General features: G+C 38.6%; 1 protein-coding gene across 11 annotated transcripts in view; it reads left to right on the plus strand.

Moving 5' to 3' along the window:
- The first annotated feature begins 1,555 nt into the window (after window positions 1-1,555).
- CHD2 (chromodomain helicase DNA binding protein 2) overlaps window positions 1,556-18,624 on the plus strand; it is an 86,313-nt gene continuing 69,244 nt past the window's right edge. For 4 of the 11 annotated variants that reach the window (XM_073304214.2, XM_073304218.2, XM_073304219.2 and 1 more), the window contains exons 1-2: window positions 1,571-3,959; window positions 4,296-4,424. In XM_073304214.2, the coding sequence (XP_073160315.1) occupies window positions 4,363-4,424 (62 nt within the window). In that variant the 5' untranslated portion in view covers window positions 1,571-3,959; window positions 4,296-4,362. Of the gene's footprint in view, window positions 3,960-4,295; window positions 4,425-18,624 lie in introns of all 11 variants that reach the window. The other 7 variants (XM_073304225.2, XM_073304226.2, XM_073304221.2 and 4 more) reach the window with 5 other exon arrangements.

Below are 18,624 nucleotides of genomic sequence, written 5' to 3' on the forward strand. Positions count from 1 at the left end.
AGAGAGAGGGATAATCATTGAAAATTTCATCTAATAGCAAAAAATTAAGGTTAGTTTCAACTTGATTTGAGATCATTACTGTTTGGCTAGAAGTATTGTGTTTTACATTAACTTTAGTGGATAGGTCAATCCAATAAAGTTTGTCACCAGAGGTAAAATCCTCTGTATTTCCAATCTATATTTAATGTTTTAATAGTTCCCTATGCAAAATTTTAGAACAGAGTTCACTGTGCTCAAAAGGTTTCTTGAACTCTTAATTTTTCCTGTAGTATTTATTTGTATTTTTGGAAACTGTTACCTGACATATTGCTGGATGTGCCCATGTTAGTTGGTGACAAAAGCAGGTGTTCTGGCATGTATAATTATATTGAACCAAATTCATGAAGCCTTAGTTCTAAAATTCATGTTTAAAATGCCTTCAAGGTACAGTTGAATGTTGTCTGTTTAGTTTAAGGATAAATTATCTATATTCCAACAGCATTTTTCTTTTAATTTTTTTTATAAAGAGTCAAGTCAGATGAAGAGTGTCAAATGGAGTCTACGAATGGGAAACCAAGATGGCAGTTCCACTGTTGATTGAGAGGTTGAGGAAATGGACTAATGCATGAGTGCTGTGATATATCCATCCAAGACAGGGACATTTTAACATGGACTTCAGTGTTACTAAACCAGAGAAGATTTGGGTTTGTGATCATCCTACCAAAATGGACTTGAATTTCTAAAGGGTGTTGTACAACCGAACAGAAAATGGATCTGTTTTTGAGGTGTGGGTGGCAAAATTTTATACTCCAAGAAATTGTACTTAACAGGGGAATTAAGTTGATATCCAGTATATTACTACCTATTTGGGCAAAATGTATTGTTATGCTGTTTTTAAGTGACTTATTTAATAAATGGTTTTTTTACACTTCATTCTTGATTTGTCTTTTTCCTGGCTGAAAAATACTTAGAATGTATTGATGTTTAGGTGCATTACATTTCTTTGATCATTGGATTCTGAAAATGAGAAATATTTTTAAAGCTGGTAAATACTGAGGACTTTGTAAGCTTTATGAAATAGTTAATTTAAATATGGCTATATTTGGTTTCAAAGACTCTTTAGTTTGACTCAATTTCCAATATTTTATTTTTAGTTATCCATGGAGTTAAAATGTTCAGTTTTTTTATTTTGTTCAGAACTTGGTCAGTTGTCAGTCCTTTTGTTAAATTTTCTGAGACTGTCATAGGATGGTACAAATTTCATATATATTGGCAAACTGGGCAATAAAATGCATGGTCATTGGCTTGTAGTGAAGGGTCATCCTGAACTCTCTTTGTTTTTGTTGTTTGTGTGGAGGGGTTTGGGTGTGTGTGCACAAAACCTTTATAGTGAACTTCAAATGAGTTGCCTGAACAACTTCTTTCCTAAATTTCAGGTGCTTTGTGTTGGAAACTTGTTACATTTTGGATTGATTTAAAAAAACAACCCTACACCATTCTAAAAAAATTTACTTCCTTGGAGTTGAGTACCTTGGCTTAATGAGTGTTTAAACTAATCTATTAAAAATTATTAAAATTAGTCTGTACAAGTATCCAATACATTTCATGGCCATCCTCTGTACTGTGAATTTCTTGTTGACTTAATAACTCCGTACAAATAAGGGTCAAGGGGAGTTATTTTGATCTTATTACTAGATAAAAAACAACAAAGTTAACCTATGTGAGGTAGTATTTTTAAAAGTCAGTTATTGTTCAAAAATCACTTTGCCGCTTACAAGAAATGTATGTTCAACCATTGGCTACAGAGAAACAATTGTATACTTAAATTTAATCTTGAACAGGTAGCCCAACTTTTCTCCTCACAGTTAAATACCGGGATAGACCTGGTGTTAATTAAGATAATCTGTACAAAAGGGATCTCCAGATGATAAATATTATAGATTTAGCATGAGATACATTTAACTGTCATTCATTGAGATAAACTGGTGGAAATCTTCATTCTTAACATATGATAATGGCTGTTCATAACTGTTTAATCTTGCAGTGTTGAATGTACACACTTACCTAGCCAGTCTTGTTTCTGCCATTTATTATATGGTGCAGTTGAGTATTAGATTGTCTAAAAAAGACTGAGTATTCAAACTAGTAGATTTTCTTTGTACTGTTCAAGTTCAGTTTGGAATTAGTGCTCTTTTTACATTGTAATTTATTTCTTTAATTTGTGGTGTGTGCGCACAGGGTCATTAGCTTTCTTCTATATTTATATAATCACTCACCAGTCAATATTGCACTATATTGGTATAGCACATCAAAGTTACACAACCCTCATTTAATTGCATTGAAGAGACAGGATGGATTGACTGAGGACAAGAATGGGAAGGATATGGAGGAGCTGAAATAAAATAACTTGGGTTTTACTGCTAGAGCTTGCTATTGGCCATTGGTTGGGATAGTGTACCATTTTTGATGCACTTAGTATAAAGCCCAAATCAAAACATTATCAAAAAATCTGGAACACTGACGCCTGATTCCAATATCTTGTAAAATGGATAATAACTGTGTGAAAAGTTCAGGTGACGCTTACAGTTGGCTATCACTTTTGCTTGTTGGGGAGGAGTGGTGGGCATAAGGGCATCTCTTGTGCTTAGATTATCTCCAATTCCTCAATGTGTGGTGTTTTGTCTACCAGGATGTAGTATCTGAGAATTTACTTGGCTTGTAATGAATAACTAATTCTGCACCTTGAATTCTACATTACTGTGAAAAGTCCACTTTGGGATGTTATGGTGTATTATAAACAATAATGGGTTAAGGAATGGGCAATACTTATCTGGGTGCTATATTTTCTTTGCTGTAGTGTCTTCAGTTAATGAATTAAAATAACATAGCTATTTAATTTTACTCTTCTCAAGAACCACTAGGGAGGCGCTGTTGAGTTGAAAGGGTTACTGGCAAATTGCTTTCTTTAGGGTGTAGTATCTTCCCATTTTTCAAGCTTATATTATAGGTATTGAGTGACAAGGGAAGGGATTATTGATTGAAGATAGATGTTTTTGATTGAATTTTAAAAAAAATTGCTACCCATTGGGTGGGGTTGACTTCCAAGGAGGGTTGTTGCTCAAATCTGGTTATTAGTCCCTCTTCCATTCTTTCAAAATGGCTTGTTACAGCACCACTTCCTGTCCAGGGAGGAAGTAATTTTAGCCCATGGACTGAAATATTTAGCAAATCTTTAAAACAAAAGAAACAAATTACATTTCTTTCTGGCTTGAAAAGGGTGCCTGAGCCAGATGGGGTTAAGATGCCCCCTCAGATGGGGTGGTTTGAAGAAGCCAAGGATGTGGGGGGGTGGCAGGCACCCTTTAGGTGGAGGCTAGCTCTTTTTTTTGGTAGAAATGAAGGGGTGGGTCTATGGTACATCACCTGAGTTGTGGGGTAAATGTAGAGAGTGTCAATCAAAGGCAGAGCTCAGAGCTGGGAAGGAGCTCTAGATGGCGGCTGTGCCTTAGAGAGAGCGCGCTGAGCTCCGTGCCTTCCCAACACTTTACGCAACTTTCCCTAACTTTCAGGCAGCCTCAGGGGGCCACCAGAGCCCCTTACCTGTTCTAGGCACGAATCGGGGGCAAATTGAGCCTTTTTCGGGCAGAAAACCAGCTTTTGGGGGCTCTCTTTTCGTGCCTTGCTGGAAAGAAGAAGCCGTGGAGAGAGCCCAGGTCGTTGTTTTTCCAGCTTAGAAGCCATGGCGTACCTCCATTTTTGTGCGCTCTCCTAATGAGGTTTTCCCCCGGACATTTTTTGTACTAATTATCGCTGCTTTTTACTTTCACGGCAGTATATTTTTGGGGATTAGAATCTATTTATTTTTTTTATTATCTGAAAATATATAGTTACCGTTTTAACCTCCAAATATTTTGGATCTGATGTTTTTCCACTACCCGAAACTAATATCGGCTTGGTTCTGGCGGTGGTGCATGGATCAGGTAGGTGGGCAATTAATATTAATTTTCAGATTTCTGCCGTTTTTGAGTACTTTGACTTTTCGACCGATTTGAGCTGTATTGGGATGACGCAATAAAATACAGAGATTTTTTTGCTTCCTCTGTTACTTTGGGAAAGTTTGCAGGATGCTGCTCTGGGCTGTTTCTCTTCCTATTTTTTCTTTTTAAAACGAATATTATTGTTTTAAATGTCCGTTTTCCTGTGCTGATCAGTGTTGTGTATTGTTATAAGTATCATTGCAGCGTCAGGACTTTGTTCTTGATAACGAAAGCCAATGAAACAAACTGGGACCTTACCTTTCTTTCAACTTTTGACAGTAAATACCTGGGCACAGGACATCAAAGCAAACACAGATACCCCCCTTAAATATTTAAGAATTAAAAGATGATGAGAAATGAGGACAAAAGCCAAGGAGAGGAGGGTTCAGTACACAGCAATGCATCGAGGTATGATCTATCAACTTTATTTTTTTAAAAACCTCTGAATACAGTGTTTACCTTGACAGCTTTGGGTCACTGTCCATACTTAATACAAAACATTTAACTGATTTTGATTCCTTTTTTAAGGAATGACCTTGAGATTGTTAATATGCCACACCCTAATTTTTTTTTGGTAGCAATTTCTGAAAGTTGTGTTGTGACTTAAGGGCCCATGTCAGAGTCAAAAGGTAATGTACCTTTATTCAAGGGAGTCCCTTTCTCTGTTATGCTTTTTAAGTTTCTGAATTTCAGTTTTTAGGTTTTTTGTTCTGTGAAAAACGACCTTGTCGGTTTAGCCATTGCTGCATTGCACCATTTTACATACAAGGCAAATTTTTCTTTGAAGAATCTCAGAAGTCTAAACTTTAACTGAGGGCCATACAGAAGCCTAGTAGTAGTAAATTATAGTAAATAGACACTAGAGAAACTTACATGAATGAAAAAAAGTTCATTTTAAAATATAAACTAAAAAGTGCCTGTTTGATTGATGCTCCTTACTTTATATTTTATTTGGGCTTACTGAACTTTGATACTGTTTAGGTATTTTAGGATATTTTGATACAATTTAACCAAACTTTCCCCTGGTGGTGATAGTATTTCATGTTTATAAAATCTAACCTAGGATTGTTAATGGGAACCTTGGTGTCCTTTGATTGCTTGTTTTGTATATTTTTGCTCATAATGTGTGTTGACATAAAAGTAAAGTGCTGATATTCTTTTCAGATATTTTATAAATTTAACTTTGATTTGTGGAACAGTACAAAATACTGAAAATACAGCTAATATTTGATACTTACAACAACATTAAGTCCTTTGTTTTGTTCTTCATTTAGCTTTTAACATTGTATTTTAAACAAAATGTGTTGGCTTAATCTAACATTGAAGTCTAAAAACTTTTGCATTGCTCTTCTGTGGTTTGTCAATACACTGCATTTTGCCTGTTTTTGTTAACTTTTATTAAATCATGGCCTATTCATTTTTCCTTGAGTATCTTTTATGTAATTATCAATAAAATTAATTCTAAAACTCTTTGCTATCAATATGTGAACTATGTAAGTTTTTATCAAATGTATGAATAAGATTTTGTCCAGTAATATTTAACTTATTCTTGAACATTATATGAACTTGAAATATTGTGGTAGAAACACAGTTATGACCACGTTATTTTGTTATAACCTTTTAAAACTTAATTTTGCATGCAAATCAGGAATGTTTTTAAATTGCAATGTAATAAAAGGTGTTAAAATGGAAATAGGTAAGTTTATTTGGTTTAAAATGGTATTGTTAAATTGGTTTAAAAATACCAAATCACATACACACAGTATATACAAGGACTTGCATTATTTAAAATATGTTTGACACATTCTTAACCTTAATTGTAAGGTTGTAATTATGTTTGTAAGTGAAGCTGCAAAAATCCTGACTTTGTCAAGAAAAAGTTGGTTTGCTTTTTAATCTAAATGTCACTGAAAAATGTGGGTTATCAGTAGTAAGAGCAACAGCAATCAGAATAAATACATTTTAGGAGTGTAGGAACATTATTCCAAATAAAGTGAAGTCTAATAACTGGGTATAATGGGTGAATAAGTGGGATCACACAGACACACGACCTTTGATTTTTTTTTCTGTCCCAAGGGTATAATATTTGCATAGCATCACGTGTAAATTTTTCTCTTTTGTAGCAAAGATCATGTGTCTAGCATCATTGATAGAGCCATGTGTTTCACTGTTGTATTAAATAAAAAAGTAAAATGCCTACCATTTTTATCCCCCTTTCCTCAGACTTCACCAGAATAAACTTACTGCTGGTAATATCTACTCACCTGTAGTGTGGGAGCAATTGAAGAGAGCATATTTATAAATGAGCCTTATTTTCTGAGCTGTGAGTCAGCTGAATGTCTAAAATACTCTACTTCCTAAGGTTGACTTTAGGATATGGGGGAAATGATTTCTAGGAAGTAAAGCCTTCAGCTTGCTTTACTGTAACTCTGAAACACATTGATGTCTGCACGGATCATGCTTCTCTGACTTGACTCCCCTCTCACAGTTTTGTTGGACTAGCTTATAAGCATTAGGTAATGTGTGAAGTCATATTACACAATCATGCCTTGATTGGAGGCTACAGTAATGACAATGGATGGGTAAGGTGGATATGAGTGACTGGTGCCACTGATCTGAGGTTATGAGAAGCAAAAATACAGATGGGGAAACTGTGTGTGTTTGGTAGAGAGTGCATTAGTATAATGTCTGGGGAATATGACTGGAATTGTGATTCCTGCATTTCTATTCTTAGGAAAGGAAAAAAACCTTATCTGAGCAAACACAAACTCCTCTGAGAGTTGACTTGAAAGAGACATTATTCCTGAGGGGAAATGATGTTAGTTTAACTCTTACAAAAAGTTTAGTAGAGTCCGCACATATGTAGGCCTTTCTTGGGACCTTTTGGATGAATAGCAACACCTGTTCTTGTATTTCAGGGTACAGACCGTAACCTAATTGTCAAGCTTTCCAACTTAACTGTTAAGCTCGCTCACTTGATTTAAGTTGCTTCACCCAGGATGAAAGCTGGGATGTTGTCAGTAACTCAAAATTTTAAATAATGGAACAGAATGTTGGCAGTAATGTTTCTTTAAAAAATATTTTTCTTGCATCTTCTGCCTTTTTTCTAATCCTTTTTTTAGAAAAAGCAGATGATGTGAAGAGGAGCAGTTACATGTACATTAGGTTACATACAATACATTTTTAATGTAACCTAATGTTAACTTCACAAATACTGGTATCTGAAATACAAATAAGATAAAATCTAGGAATTGGCAATCCTGTACAACAATAGTATAAATAACATAAGGACATGCCATATAGATCCAACTTCTGCTTAAATCCCACTTCTGCTTAAATCCCTTGGAATTTCCTTATTGCAGTTACCTTCTCGCATCCCTAACCATAATGAAATGGACATGGCTTGTATTTTTATTATGTAAGAGATGCTGCAGCAGCACAAACAGTTGTATTTGCTTCCAACTTGCACTTCGTTATAAAATACAATTTGGAAATATTAGTTCTGTGTGAATGGATTTAGACCTGATTTCCATTGAGAGCTTTGAAGTTTTAGATCTGTAATCTGTTGTCCTCTTGGCAAACGGCTTCTTTTGTAGAACTGATTGCTGCAGACTTTGTAGACCAGAACACATTCAGTTTGTGGCAGCCATTTTATGAAGTAGTTTCATATAAAAGAGGATTTTATCTGGGGAAAATAAAGAAGTGAAACAAAAATTAACACTGATCTGGTTTCATCAGCAATTAGTGTTTCTTATCTTGTTAGTGCTCAAAAGGAAACTAGCCACTCTTGGAAGGAAAGAAAAATGATTAAACGCCTGGCATTTTGGTGCAGGTCCAGTTCAGTCACAAAATGGCTGTTCCTTTGTGCCGCATAGCTGACAGACATACTGCATTGCACTGTGTGTACTCTGAAAACAGCAGGAAGTTGCTGGTGGGGAGTTCAAAGGCCATCTTGTTTTTGCTGTGGAATCTGATTGGCTGTTAGCTCACTTGGTAACAGGACGGTCAACACTCTGGGGCCTCTGTGGAAGCAGAGCTCTGCCTTCTAGTGATGTCAGCATAAGCTTGCTTTTCAGAGCCTCCCCCACTCTTGGCAAGAGAATTACTGCCTGCTCAGCCAGCAGGGAAAACAGCGTTTGCATGCACAGCATTCATCCCAGTGTGTGTGTGAGAGAGAGCGTGCGTGCATGCATGCAGTAGATCTACAGTGAATTTCCTCACACCCTCTTTATGGACATTTTTAATATAAGTAGTTCATTATTTTCAGAAGCAAGTAGGCAACTGAAAATTAACAGGGTTATTTTTAGTAGAATTTTCCTTTATTTTTTTTTTTAAATTTGGTATTCCCTTTAGTGTTCCTTGAACAGCTGGATATTTTTTATAACTTTACAAATCTTAAATGGGTGAAGCTCCATAAGTGTGTAAATGCTTTTAGCCTGGTCATATTTTACTCTCTTAAAGAAAACACAGGAGAAGCAATGCTGGACATGTTTAACAAGATACATTTTTAAGATGGTCTGGCTACAGATCCCTTCTCTTGGTTCTCCGGTTTACAATCTAATTGGTTATTACTGTGAGTGCTTTTTGTTCCAGTCCTGCAGTACCACTTACATAATTTGGTCCTCTCTGGCCGGACGAAAGCAGTGGTTTTTTTTAAACTTTTTAACCTGCTAACTTCTAATATGAAGGGTTTTTTTAAAAAACAAAAACCAAGCAATCCATGTTATGTCAGTGCAGGGGCAGAGAAAATAATGTGCAATAAATTTGGTTTTGTTGTATTATAATGTAATCTACATGGAACACAAAGGGGTGGTTCATTTTTATTTTAAGGAAGTAACTTATCTCATTATAAATATATGATTCATAGCTTTTAAACTACGGTATTTTCTGTTTTTTGAGCATGGCTAGAACTGTGCAAAGAATATATAGAACACTTTAACTTCTTGAAGTTTACAAGAGTTTGAAATATTTTAAAATATTTATGAACTGTTTCTTTAACTCAAATAAAAACTTAATTCATACTTCTTTGAAATAATCAAACACTATGCATTCTCTAACTGTATTATCCTGAGTATTTTGTGTAACAGAAGTGGGGAAGACAATAGAGAGATCAACTGTGATTTCATAATCCTACAGAAACTGCCTTCATTTATCACGGCCAACTAAGGGCTCATTTACACTAGAAAATTAGATCAACCCAGCTGCCTTGCTCAGGGGTGTGAAAAACTCACATCCCTGAGCAATGTATTAAGCTGATCTAAGTCCCGTTGTAGACAGTGCTAGATGGATGGAAGAATCCACCTTTCAGGGAGGTGGAATACCTGTGCCAACAGGAAAACCCCTCCCATTGGCATAGGTAATATTCACAATTTTTATTAAAGCTAATGTTAAATTATATAATTTATCTACACTGAAGTGCTACATTTGAACACTTGCAGCACTGGAGGTGTTTTGCTGTACAGTTTCAAGTGTAGCCCCAAGTGTGTCTTTACTGCAGAGTTTCCACAGGGTTTTTTTACCTGGGTGTTGCCCCTACCTGCTCCCATCCATACATAAAACCTCTTGCCTGAGTTTAGTGATGCTTTCAACACAGGCTAGCTTTCAGAGCTGGAGGTGTATCTTTAGAGTCTGGGTTCTGCTTTTACTTGTCATCCTGCCCATTTTGCAGTGAGGTTTAAGTCAGTCAAGTGCTGATAGTTCTGTGCCAAAGGCACTGCCTTTCTGCAGTTCCCCCTTCTGCTCAGGACAGATAAGGTCTCCCACTATTCACTGGGGAAAGAGTCATAAAGAGGTGTATCTTGGGTGTGCCCCTAGAAGTCTTAGAAGTGCACAGGGGAAGTGCAGCACCAGGTGAGAACACTAACTCATTTCAGTGCTCCTGAGCTAGGCTGACCCAAATGCCCAGAGCCAGGCTAACTGCACTGAAGACATACCCTGTCTTTTGCACCACTACATTTGAAATGCACTAGTATGATGTTGAGCTGATTTGGGGCAGGGAAAGAGGTAATAGTGGCAAGGTGTCAGTTAACATTAAGGGTATGTGTGCACTTAAACCATGATAGCATTACAGCTGTACCACTGTAATGCCTCAGTGTAGATGCAGAAGGAGTTCTACCACTGGTGTAGGTTATCTAACTCCCTGAGAGTCGGTACCTAGCACTGTCTGTGGCGGGGGGTGGCATAGTTCGTGCTCTCACTCTCAAAAGTGTGGATTTTTCACACCCCTGAGAGAAGTAGCCAGTGTAAGTTCCAAGTATAGATCAGCCCTTAGAAACTGAATCATCAATCCTGAGAACAGTGTCATTCCAAACTCTGCCCCCCCTTTCTTCAGTGCCTCTCACCTCTATTCTATAGGCTTCAGAGTAGCAGCCCTGTTAGTCTGTATTCACAAAAAGAAAAGGAGTACTTGTGGCACCTTATAGAAGCCGCTTGAAGAGATGACAGGATACCTATTTATTCAGCCTTCTGCCTCGCAAAACACTTCACACTTAACTAAGTACTGGGTATTTTACAGCAGTGATTTTGAACAATTCATTGCTTGCTATTCCCCAACCCTGCCACACCCAAAACCAGTTCTGTATGTGACAGTGGAAAGATTCTGCCAACTGTTTACTGCTCTAAAATATTTGTGAAGCTATAAGTGTTTACGCTTCCTTACATTTCTTTCATTTTTCGGCACAGAAAGATCAACATAATTCCTTATATTTTAATATTCTGTAAAAACTAATACTGGAGTTTGTAGGAACAGTTGGATATTTTTTGTTCTGTGAGGGAGTCCCACCTCTTAACTGTGAATCTGCCACCTTTTCAGATCTCCTTTCATCATTACTGTATTTGGAGAGGTGTGGCTGTCACCTGATGTCTGCAGGGGATGCACTCTAATAGATTATTGTCCTAACTCCTCCAGCCATAACTGCCTTTAAAGATCACTTGTGATAGAATCATATAGCAGACCTCCAGTGTCCGTGTAAACCCATATCTTCTGGGTTTTGTACTGGACACACAGATGTAACTGGCTGAAGTTTTAAACCATGAAGGGGGAAAGCCTAATTCCAAATTTTACTAGTTCTTCTAAGGCCTGTTTCTTTAACATAAGACTTGTCAGGGTTTCATGCACAATAAAAAAAAAAAAAAAGTCCCATTCTGGTACATACTAAAACCAATTAGCCGTTTTGAGCAGAAGAGCTGTTGGTGTGTATATTTCCCCTAAAGTATTTGCATGTTCACTACACTACACTGTGTTGCTGACTAGATGCAGAGTCCCTTTTGAATTGGCCATTGTGCTTCATGCTGACTGTGCTGACATGGAGCTCAAGTGGCAGTTAAAATGATTGAGTGATGTATGAAATAGCTTCTGTCCTGCTGTCCCTTTCCTAAAGGAAAATGTGTTATCTAATCCAAGTATCCGAGGGGTAGCTGTGTTAGTCTATATCCACAAAAACAACGAGGAGTCTGGTGGCACATTAAAGTCTAACAGATTTATTTCGGCATAAGCTTTTGTGAGTAAAAACCCACTTCTTCAGATGCCACCAGACTCCTCGTTTTTATCTAATCCAAAGGGCACGGATATCTAGTAGGCAAAAAGGCAATCTTCTCTTCTCCCATTATGCACAGGTATTATAAGGTTCTCAACAGTGGGTGCTGCGTGAGTGGGAACAGTGAGGCAGTCACAACTGAGTTATATGCTGCTCTTGGTGAACATTTAAACATGTTAGTACTTTCGGACACCACCACATTCTTGGGGAAGAGGAGATCTCTTTCAGAGCCCTGAAGACTACACCTGTACTCTCCTTTCACTCAGGGTGAACTGGGAAGAGTCTGTCTTTGGTGTTTCTTAGGGCTGGTCTACGCTACCAGTTAAGTCGATGTAACGTACATTGCTCAGGGGTGTGAAAAAGACACCCCCCCTCTTCCCCCGTGACGCAAATTACAGGAACCTATACACTGTCCACTCTGGCGCTGTGTTGGTGGGAGATGCACTCTCGCTGACACAGCTTCCACCTCTCATGGAGGTGAAGTAATTATGCTGACGGGAGAGCGCTCTCCTGTCCACATAGCGTGTCTGTACCAGACGGTCTACAGCAGTGCAGCTGTGCCGATGTAGTGCAGTAGTGTAGATGTGCCCTCAGTGACGCTCCTTAATCAAGTAGAGGGGGTGTGACTGCTTTTACCACTAGAATGATCGATTCTTTTCTGACCCCTACTAAATATCCTGTATCCTAGGCATTTCCAACTTCTAACTCATGGATCAGTGAGCAACTGAGCCCTGTTTTCCACATATTAAGGCAACTAGTTAACTAACTTCCGCAAATATTTTTATTTCTGAATACAGTCTGCTGAGCTGTTGAATGAGGCGGATGGTGCTGGCTCTAAATCTAAAACTTTCTCTCTTTTAGAGAGATCTGCTGCAACTTAGGTATCTTTGTTCCAGGTTTTAATGAAGGCAAAGCTGTTTATTAGACAGTCAGTGTCAATGAAGAGATTGGGCAGAAACAGAGTGAGGTACCTCAGATGCTGCTTTTCAGTGTGGTCATTTTTCCTTCAGTCTCTAAATCTGTGCCTCTAACGGTGAAAAAGACAGGAAGAATAAAGGAAGAGGAAGAATAAACATCTCAAACCTAAAGCCAATTAGCAGGTCTTAAAATACTGCTCTGCTCTGAAAAGTGACTAAAAATTATGTGGATTTTCATGTTGGTCTCTCAATAATCCCTATAGCACTGGGATCGGCAACCTTTGTCGCACACTTGCGAGGGTAAGCTCCCTGGTGGGCCGGGCCAGGCCAGTTTGTTTACCTGCTGTGTCTGCAGGTTCAGTGCAGGCCAAGGGTTGTGCTGGCTGCCGCTTCCCACAGCCCTTGTTGGCCTGGACCGGCGAACCACGGCCAGTGGGAGCTGCGATCGGCTGAACCTGTGGACGCGGCTGGTAAACAAACCGGCCCGGCCCGTGAAGGGGGCTTACCCTGGCAGACTGCGTGCCAAAGGTTGCCTATCCCTGCTATAGCAAATATGTTCCATTTTCCAAGATAATGGATACACTTTTGAAATGTAAACCTAGCAAAGTTAAGATGGTTTTCCTTCTAATATGTTGTCATAAGTAATAAAGTTACTGCAAGTCAAATTAGACCTACTACACGTGAGTAACTGAAACTTCATAAGCATTTCTCTTCATGCTTCAGAAGAAATAATATGCAGCTCACTCCCTTCTGTGATACTGTTCTGAAGTGTGACATGACTAAGAAGCAGTAAAAATAGACCATATGATTCAAAGTGCACAAAAGGAGCAGATATGTGCAAGAAGGTACCATTCTACGAGGTCACTTTTCAGAGTGGAGTCCTGTTTTAACTTTGTCTAATATGAATAAGACCTGGTCAGATGGAGGAGGTTTGAATGAAAATTCTGCATTGTATCAAAATGCTCTTGGGAACTACTCATACAATTACTGCTTTTGCTGTGCCCTTAAGGATGGCAGTCCAGATTCTGTTTCTGTTGTGCGTGAGAGACTTGGTTTTAATAAAGCTCTTTTTCATGGGCACTCTGCTCATTTCTGATCAGCAGGATCTCCTATTTTTTCAAGTCTTTTGGCCTCTACACAACTCTGCAAGTGCATCTCACTTTGTAACCTGCAACACCCCCTGGTATTGCCATTGCTATTGCTAGTTGTGATATATTATGTAAATGTAGGTGTAGTGTCTTTGTAGTGGAAATAATAAATTTATAAAACACCTGTCAGTCAGGATATCACACCATACTTTACAAAGCAAAGAACTTTAGAGAGAGGTATGCAGATATGGACCATTTATTTAGCTCAGTAAGTGCTTGTGCTTTGGTTCTGCCTCTGGAGCCTTAGGTGTTAAAACCTATCTTGGAGAGAGAGAGGCAGTGTCGGCCAAAAGATCATGCTTTCACTTAATGCTTCACAAAAAGTGTCTTGAAAGCTCAGTTTTTCTGTGAACATCTATCTCAAGCTAGCCTTGAAATTGGAACAAGGATGGTGACAGCTAGGACACCAGTTGTGAGCATATAGTTCTTAATAATTAATTGTATTCTAGTAGCACCAAAAAGATCCTATTGTCTGGGTGCTATACAAACAAAATCTAAAACATAGGCAGTAATTTACAGTCTTACCAGTACTGGACATTAGAGCTGGTACTAAAGTCTGTTGTGTGCTTACCATGTTCTATTATAACCTGCTATTTTCAGATGCCTGTAAATTTGCCAGACTTTAACCATTCTGTTAGAAATTTTCAGAACTTGCTCTCTATTTAATCCTGAATTTCTTTTGAAAGTTTCAGCATAAATAGTTTAGCTTTTACTGAAAACGAAGTTGGGCAAAACAGGTTGGGTTTTTTTACATATGTTTTTCTTGAAAGAGTGTTAGAGCCTCCATCCTTCGGAGCAGGAGCTGGATATTTGGCAAGGGCAGCCTGGGGTGCCTTTTGTTGTGGCCATGAACATCACATTTTCTCAAGTTAGCCTCTGGAAGTCACGTTTTGTACGTGCTCTGTAGAGGCTTGCTCCTAAAAAAATCTCTGAAGACTCAAGCATGCTCGAGCTCCCTCCTCCTCCTCGTCTCTTTCCCCCTGTCTCCCCCTCCCCCCCACCCCCATCTGCACCAAACATGCTCATAGGTACAGAGCTAGAGCAAAAGATAAAATGCAGGCACTCACATAGTGAGGAGGAGGAGGAGGAACTGCAGCATTCCTTTCTTTCTTTTGGTGTGTACTTCTATCCATGTTATTGAGCAAGGCCTCACACCCTTGCCTTAGGAGGCAGGCAAGTATCATTATCTTATTTTACAGATGGGATACCTCAGAGTTTGCATAAGGTCACGTCAGGCTGAGAATAAAACCTTATCTCTAATTGGGTTAGTTCCAAGTCTCATCCACTTTCTCACGCTGCCTTTCATGCTCCATGTGCCCCAGGTCTATGCCTGGTTGTACTGACTGTAGCCATTAGACCACATTCCTCTCCAGAATCAGGATTAGAATCCAGAAATTCTGATACCCAATGTTTTGCTACTGCTACCAAATAGTTGTGTAAGCCACTGGCAAAATGTGTGCTGCTACATCTTGTGGATGGTCAGGATAATAGCCTACTGCTGCTACCAGTTACACCATTAGCTCAAATTAAGAGGTCAGAAGTGTGGTTTGGGGTTTAAACACTACTGATGAGGGTGAACAATATGATTTTATGTGATGGAATCTTATCACTGTGTGTGTAATTTCCTAGGTTTTATAAAAAGCAAAAACTGTTCTAAAAAAACCAACCAAAAGTGGTAAAGTCAACTACTCAAAAGTTAGGAAATGCTAGAACTAAGGTTGTATGGGGAGCTTTAATTTGACTCCCTTGTGTATATGCTGGAAAGTAAGCTGCCTTCTTTGAGTGCTATCCCTGTCTCCACTTCAAGGGTCGGTATGTTTTTGAACTCCTTGTTTTTTTTGGAAGAGGCCTCAATTTCAGATTTTGCTCCAGACTCTGCAAAAACCTCTCTGTGGCCCTGTGAAAACATATCCCTCACCTTCACTCTCTAGTTACATCATGCAAAGAAATTTGGGGTGCTATTTATATTAAAAAAAAAAAAACCTACACAAAATTGTGTTGCATTGCCCAGCTGTAAAATGGTAGAGCAGTCATTATGACACCCAACCCCTTCTACAATTTTTTTGCAGATTTCTTAAGATGCATGTTTGCGAAAAGGTGACCCAGTCAGCTCCTAGTGTTGCTGTTAAACTGGTTCTTTCTTGAACGCAGATAAGATTATTTCCTTTTATTCTTCAGCAATGGGTCAGTTTTTCCCAGATCAGAAATATCTGCCTCATGAGTAAAGAGTTACAGACTGGAGTACATCTTGGAAATGTGGAATCATCTTTTCTGAGTCTTGGTGGATCTAGATTTGTAGACACACTCCCCATAAAGGGGCCAACCCAACTCGCGCTTAGCTCAATAGATGTTTGTCCTTTGACTTTAGTGGGTGTTGGGTTGGGACCAAAGTGATTTCCAGATATATACTATTTCTTAGTGTAATTGAAAGTCGCCTTGTTCTGGTGCCCATTTTTAGCATCCAAAAAAGATTATCTCTCAAAAATAGACACTGGAAGAGAGGGACTTTAATCTCCAATTGTGTACAGGTCTAAGGATTAACAAGCACATACTTGCATCTGATGAAGTGGGTTTTAGCCCATGAAAGCTTATGGCCAAATACATTTTAGTCTCTAAGGTGCCACAAGGACTCCTCGTTTTTGCTGATACAGACTAACACGGCTACCACTCTGAAACCAAGCACATACTGTTTGCTCATTGACTGGGGTATATTTTGCTTCCTGATATTGTTGGAGATGGCTAGGATCCACTTTGTGGAATTTACTTTCATATTTTAATGAAATTAAAAAAGATTAAATTAAAGTATTAGGAAGAAAAGTTAAGGTGGTTATTGACAAGCACATGCCCTTTGTTTCACTGACAGGTTTCAGGGGTTTTTAAAAAGGGAATTGCTTGCCACAATCTTAGAAAATGAAGAAATATAACATACTCAGCTGCAATATTTTTAGCAAGAGTATATGCATGTTCAGACACACCTGCAAATGTATGGCTGATTCCTCTCTCTAAAGAAATGACAAGTTTGAGATTTCACTATTCTTAATCCTTATTTGCATTATGGTATTACCCACAGTGTGGTAGATGTGGTCTCCGCCCCAGAAGAGGTCAGAACCTTGACAGATAAAGGGCTGCAGGGAGGGATAATAGGTAATTTTGTGTGTTTAAATAAACAGCAGCTATGCCACCTGGACCTCAACCCAGCCATTATTGTTTAACTTCTTGTAGCCAATGCTAGTAGAGCTGTTTGAAAATATGATTCCCTCTCCCCCCCAATTTTGATTTTCAGTGGAAATTTGAATACAAAAATATTTCAGCCAAATGTTGAAATATTTCGATTTGGAAATGCTGCAGCTTTACCTCATGGGGGTTGTAGTTCGAGCACTTCAAGCTTCCATTCTCCTCTCTAGAGTGGACTCCCAGGTTGGACTGCATTTCCCATGATGCACCCTATAGTCACCTCTTAGAGAGGGGAGGCAGTTCACCGTGGGAGTCCCTTGCCATGGTGCATTTATGGAAGATGCAGGCCAGCTGAGGAGCTTGGCCGATAAAGAATGGGGACATGAAGCAACGGAATTACAGCTCCCATGAGGCACCCTGGCAGCACGTCCAAATGGAAATATTTCAGTTTTTGAGTGTTTGGATTTTTGACTAAAAATTGAAAATTTCCACAGAAAGCAGGTACTTTTCATGAAAAATGTTGTCTTGTGGGAAAATTGGGTTTTCAGTAAAAATCAGTTTCAGCAGAAAATATTCAACTAGCCCTAATTGCTAGTAAATGGGTCTAGAGTGAGCTATTTTCAAGTGAAAGAGAGGGAATGGCCTTAGGAATGAATTCAGTGAGGACATTCCAAGAGAAGGGGACAAATGGGGGAGGCTAAGTGGGGGGGAAATGAGGCTGGGTTAACAGCAGGGGGGCGATGTGAAAAGACTTGAGCCAATAAATAAGCAAGGGCAAAGGTGGGGAAAGTCTAGAAGGTGGTGAGGACAAGAAACTTGAATCCTTCCATTGGCTTCCATTTTTCCATCACCTCAAGTTCAAGGAGGTTTGACATTTTTTGAGTGCAGGCATGGAAAATGAGCTTACAAGAGTTGTGTTTTTGTGTGGATTAGAAGTGGGGGCATAAGCAATGGGAGTGTTGGAGAGGCCAATGACAAAGTGGCTTGTCTTGTTTTTCCAGTTCTCCTATAACAGAGCAGGGAAAAGGGGTAACAGCTTCTGAATTTCATATTCCCCCCACTTTTAAAGCCAAACTGAAGTAGGCAAAGCAGACTTTAAAGATGAGCTCATTACTTAGAAGTTGGTCATTTCTGTTCCTCCAGGTTTTGAAATCTTCCCTTATAGCTAATATTTTCTTTTAATTTCACATTCTTCCATTTTGAGACACAAAACAAACCAGAAGTCACAAGAGCAGGGACAAATCATAAGATGGTGGAAGAGCAATCTTCTAAAATGGTGACTGGAAGTCTGGCTGAGTGCCCAGAAGCACTGGCGGAATTTCTGGAGCAGTTTTTCATGCAGTGTTTCACTGCTGCCCTCTGCCAGCTCTCTGAGAAAATGCAGTTCTGTTCTTCGGTAGTGATTTACTGTACTTAGTCAATTGTCTGGGATGTATTTATTCATGACTGGCTAGGGATATAGTCTCAGTGTGGCTAGGAGACCTGTATTTTGTAGGAAGGAGATTTAGTTTTTACAAGGACTCATAAAAGAATTCCTTTTAAAAATAGAACCCTTTTTATTTCCATATTTGAATCTTTTCTATTTATGTGTGTAAAGATTTATGAAATTTTATTTTATTGTCTATTGATAGCTACTGTGCAAAAGTATATTGATTTCTGTGATTTTTATCATTGTATTATATTATGATATTCTTGCTTGTGCCTTTTTAAAAAGTACTGATGCTGCTGAAATTAATCAATCTGGACAAAAACTAGATACATTTGTTCTTTTATAATTTTATAAAAGGGGACAAATTAAAAACTACATTCCCCTCTTGAACTGTGCTGACTCTTT

The sequence above is a fragment of the Lepidochelys kempii genome, chromosome 10, assembly GCF_965140285.1.
Source record: "Lepidochelys kempii isolate rLepKem1 chromosome 10, rLepKem1.hap1, whole genome shotgun sequence".
NCBI lineage: Eukaryota > Metazoa > Chordata > Testudines > Cheloniidae > Lepidochelys > Lepidochelys kempii.